The sequence below is a fragment of the Merops nubicus genome, unplaced genomic scaffold (assembly GCF_000691845.1).
Source record: "Merops nubicus isolate BGI_N331 unplaced genomic scaffold, ASM69184v1 scaffold34455, whole genome shotgun sequence".
NCBI classification, from domain to species: Eukaryota; Metazoa; Chordata; class Aves; order Coraciiformes; family Meropidae; genus Merops; species Merops nubicus.
This window is the reverse complement of record NW_008609495.1, coordinates 1-4,626: the sequence shown is the minus strand read 5'-3', so window position 1 is coordinate 4,626 and position 4,626 is coordinate 1. Positions and strand designations below refer to the sequence as shown.

The window sequence follows — 4,626 nt, the reverse complement described above, 5'->3', positions numbered from 1 at the left end:
TCCTGCTGGCACATACCTGTCATTCAGTCGGTTATTAGTGAGCCTTTTATGGATCCCTCTCTTTCTCTCCCTACCAACTCTCAAAATTTGCCATTGCTCCCAAAACAGAGTTCAGTATCCATCTTTGAGACTGGGATTGTTCTACTCCAACAGGGAGCTGAAAATCAACAATAAAAAGGAACAGCCCAGAGGTCTTTTAGGGACACTTTCTTCGTTCATCGTTCTGTTAAAATCTGTCTCCAGAACCCTCCAGTTGAAAAGTAGCAAACCCATCATTTTTTATTGTTTCTTTTACACAGTGAAACAGGCAACATCCGAACACTGATTTTCCCAGTGATGTATGTAAACGAGGTAAATAGTGTTATTATTTCTTTACATGTTTGTGGTATGTTTGTGCTTGCAAATATGCTCTCTTTGAGCAGAAAAGAAGACGCAGTTTTTCATGTTGTTTTATATGGTGATGGGTAGGAAGCTATTGCTGTTTCTTAGCTTAGAGCTGCTTTTTTGACTATAGTATTAAGTTCAGCACTGCAAAACACTTGCAGTCAGATGACTGTTTAGACTCAGAGATAGTGGCCATGAGGAAAAGGGCTGCTCAGATGAGGACGTGGGAGTTCACAAGACCACAACTTTTTTTGAGTTGTCTTTTGTGAATATTCCTGTGCTGTAGTTGGCTCACTGAATTCACTGGGTTCAGGGAGAACTCTAGGGGACTAGTTTCGATGTCGTACACCATTATTACAGGCCTGTACTACCCCATTCCTAAACTGAGAGTTAAAAATCACTGCTTTCTTTCGAAGTACAGACTAGGTGATCCCTTTGGCCCTGTGAGGAGGGCTAAGTATTTGTAGAGGGGAAAGAAGCAAGGAAGCAGAGGGGGAGTGTTGTGGCAGTGTTCTTTCCTCACCCTTCACAAAATTAAATCCATGTAATATAAAGGAATAACAGAAATAAGTCCTTTTTTCCCCTCTTCATCTCTCTTTACTCCAGAGTGTTCTGATTGATGAAGCATCTGCCACCAAACTCAAGCATGTCCTGCTGGAAGCTAGTGTTGTAACTGGAATCCCCTTTGTAATCATGGCTCTAGGAATTATTTTTGGGATTGTTTTTATTGTGCTTGTGTGCAGGTCCCGGGGAATTAGTGAAGAGGTAAGTAGCGTTTGAATTTGACCTTGCTTACTGTACATCTGCCTCTCTTGGATTTTCTTTTGGTTGATTTTATCTGTTCAGTGTCTTTCTGTGCACAGACATTTTTATATGTTGTTTTTGTTTAAAATGACCTTTCTAGGGAAGGGAGGTTTTAACAGACTCAGAGTAGATGCACCAAAGCAAAGGAATGGAGCTAACATAAGAACCGTGGTAAGGCAGGCCGTGTCTTCTGTGCCCAACTCCCTTGCCAACAGTAGTAAAAAAAAAAATAAATCAGCCTGTCTAGAGGACCCTGAACAACAGGATGCATACAAGTCCACTACATTTGATGGACAGATGTAGTCAGTGACAATCTGACAGTGTTCTCAGTAGAAACAATTGTGTTGTGCCAGCTGATTACTTTTCAGAGTCATAATGTAGATCGATGAGCAGAGGACAGAAAAATTTTACAGACAACAGCATGCAGACAGTTTTATCCAGACAGCACTCGTTCAGACATCTCTTCATAAGGAGTTCTGTCACAAAACGACATGCTGGCATTCTGTTTGCTAGTCATGCTGAAAGCCAATGCCAAAATTTCACCCTAATAGACAAGGCAGTGGGGTCCAGCAAGACAAAGTACGCATCCTTTGGTTAGAGACATAGACTGGGTACTCTAGCGGGCTGTTTTCTTCTAGTTGCTGTGGTGTTGGTGTGGTCCTTGCTTGTGTGATGTTTCCTAAATACCATCTTACAATGGGGTGAGGAGGTGCCCTCACAGCTGCCTCCGGAGCACTTGGGCACACCATGCCCACGCCGTGTCTCAGTGGGTGCCATCACATCTCCAGTGGCACCAGGGCTGCGGTGGTTGCGGCAGCGGCACTTCAGCGGCGAGCTCTGCAGCCTCCTTTCCCCGAGCAGTGGCTTGGAGCATCTGATCTCTGGCTCTTCTTAGCTTCGTGCTTCATTTTCCAGGAAGTGCTTCACGAGCAGATGCTCTCAGGACTGTACTTCAGGTTCCTTTACAGGAGAACCTGGTACTTCTTCCTTTGAGCTTTTGGGCCTGCCTGTGTAATTGGCATGCTTGGCTAGAGAATCATAGAGTCACTGGGATTGGAAATGACCTCTAAGGTCATCAAGTCCAACTGTCAGCCCGATGCTACTATGACCTTTAAACCATGTCCCCAAGTGCCATGTCCACACATTTTCTGAACCCCTCCAGGGTTGGGGACTCCACCACCTCCCTGGACAGCCTGGTCCAATGCCTTACCACTCTTTCAGGAAAGACTATGCATTCTAAACCTCCCCTGGCACAACTTAAGCCCATTTCTTCTCATCTTGTCACTAGTCAAAACTGTCCCATCTACTCAGACCCCTCTCCCAGGCATTCCGGCCCCACCCTACATCTGTAGCTTCATACCAGCTCTCTCAGATGTTTCTGAGAGCTGCACAGGGATTAACATGACAAAGGGACACCTAGATTCCATGTTTTCTCTCCCTTGCTTTTGTTGCTTTTCCTGCAAATCAAAGTAATTCAGCTAGTTGCAGCTCTCCTTTCGATCCCCCTCCCACCAGGGTGGTTGTGGCCTGCTGTCCTCTGTCAGGTGCTACAGTAACCCCAAGGTCTTTGACCAAACTGCTACCCACACTCTGGTGCTTTTTTTAGTGCAGTTCTGGTTGCCCTAGAGGAAACTGTACTTACAATTAGGAACCCAAGAGCTTTTTCCTTTCCTGCTTGCAGTCTTGGCAATCTAGCTTTCTAATGGGCCACATTTAACTTCGCTGTGTTGCGATTTTTTTCTCTCAGGGTACTGAAGATGAAAGGTCCCCACTCATCAGGACGTCTTAGTAGAATTTCTTTAACATACTGGAGAATAAACTATTAGAGCTGACCTAATACCAGCTACCACTACGCAGCGTTGTCCACCCTGGAGAAACGATCGTGTCAAGTGTAATTTTTGTGGTAGAGAAGTGGAGCAGAATCTGCACTGTCATCAAAGGAGGAGACTTTTCTTCTCGGCTAAGTTACAACTTAAAAACTACACTTTAAAACCGCTCGAGATTCAGCTTCTTTCAGCCCCGCGCTCTTCTTTGTACCTGCACTGACAGCCACAGGCGACCATAACCACTCTGTTGGCGAGAATAAAGCGGCCTGATTGGTCACAGGAGTGACACGGGTGACATTTGGGATGGGCCTCAGGAGCCTTTCGGAGACAGCAGGCTCCTGCACTGCCCGGGATTAATGGACAGGTTTTCCACAGGCCTAGCGTTGTCTTCTCTGTAAAGCGTCGCACCACTAATTACCAGTGTGCACTGACTGTTCATTATTAACCTCAACGGTCCTTTTGTGGAACTGGTTTGTCCAACTAACCCAAAACACTGAGTGAAACTTTGTTAAGCACCTTTAGTTACCAGGTAAAACGAAGCCCATGTGTTTCCGTACAAGCCTCTCTAACTGTTCTAACTCCTCACAGGGTCTCCTTGCATGTTAGCAGTGCATTTATCCTTCAAGGTTTGGGGGTTTTTGTTGAGTTGTTTGGGGTTTTTTTTAATTCTTTCAGCTTCAGAACCAAACCACGGCAGTGTTTTTGGTGGTGGAGGGTACAAAAAGGGTGTTCTTTTTTCTCTGGTATTGCTGTCCTGGTTCTTGGCTGCGTGGTTGAGCGCGAGCGCAGGCTCAGAAGTGACGGTCGCTGTTCAGGATAAAAGCACACCTCTGAGTTAAGGTTTGTACAGGGCCTTAAAGAGGGAGAACACTTGTTTTACTTGTCAAGTGGCAACTTGTTTTAAAAATCACAAAAGTATTTTTTTCCCCAATTAAAAGAATATTCTCGTTGAGAAGTATTTCTATTAGGTCTACATAGTGAAACATATTTTAAAACTGTATTATCATCTTCTGAATAGAGGCATTGGTTTTTGGATTGGTGTGTTTGTTTTGTTGGTTTGGGTTTTTTTTCCCCCTAGCGGATTTGTTCAACAATTATGTTCATCTGGTCATGAGACAGTTTCAACCAGGACATTTCATGGTGACTGTACCTCTTTATCGTCTGTGTGAGCTAAAGGCACCTGGCACAGCCCAGGGGCGTCCTCATGGGGCTGCAGTTGCAGCTTTGCCTGAGCTGGCATCCTAAACCTTGGAGCCAGATTTGGGCAGGACGTTTCTCCTGTCTGTTGCCTTGAGAGCTGCAAGCCCAGGACTGGAGAAGCTACAGCCAGTTGTCTCCCAGGAGCTGTTCTGGAGCAACCACTCTATCGGACGTCGTGGGCTAAGATTGCCAGCTCTTCCCTGCGCCCCTAAAAATATTTCTTTCCGAGCGGCCAGGCTGAAAATAACACTGCTGGGCACATTATTTGCTGTGCTTTTTACCCAGATGTTGCTTTTCTTGCCACATTCCAAAGGCCGGGTAGGTTCATTGTTGGAGTTACGGCCACCTCAGCGCTCCTGCGCTCTTCATGCCCTCTCCTGGATGGAAGGAGCCCTCACCTGTTTTGTGTCAA

At 45.6% G+C, this 4,626-nt stretch overlaps 1 protein-coding gene across 1 annotated transcript in view; it reads left to right on the top strand.

Moving 5' to 3' along the window:
• Nucleotides 1–2,977, top strand: part of SCARB2 (scavenger receptor class B, member 2) — a 19,174-nt gene extending 16,197 nt beyond the window's left edge. Inside the window, exons 10-12 of the mRNA XM_008940613.1 lie at nt 300–351; nt 991–1,149; nt 2,936–2,977. Of these exons, the coding sequence (XP_008938861.1) occupies nt 300–351; nt 991–1,149; nt 2,936–2,977 (253 nt within the window). The remainder of the gene's footprint in view (nt 1–299; nt 352–990; nt 1,150–2,935) is intronic.
• Nucleotides 2,978–4,626: the final 1,649 nt, after the last annotated feature.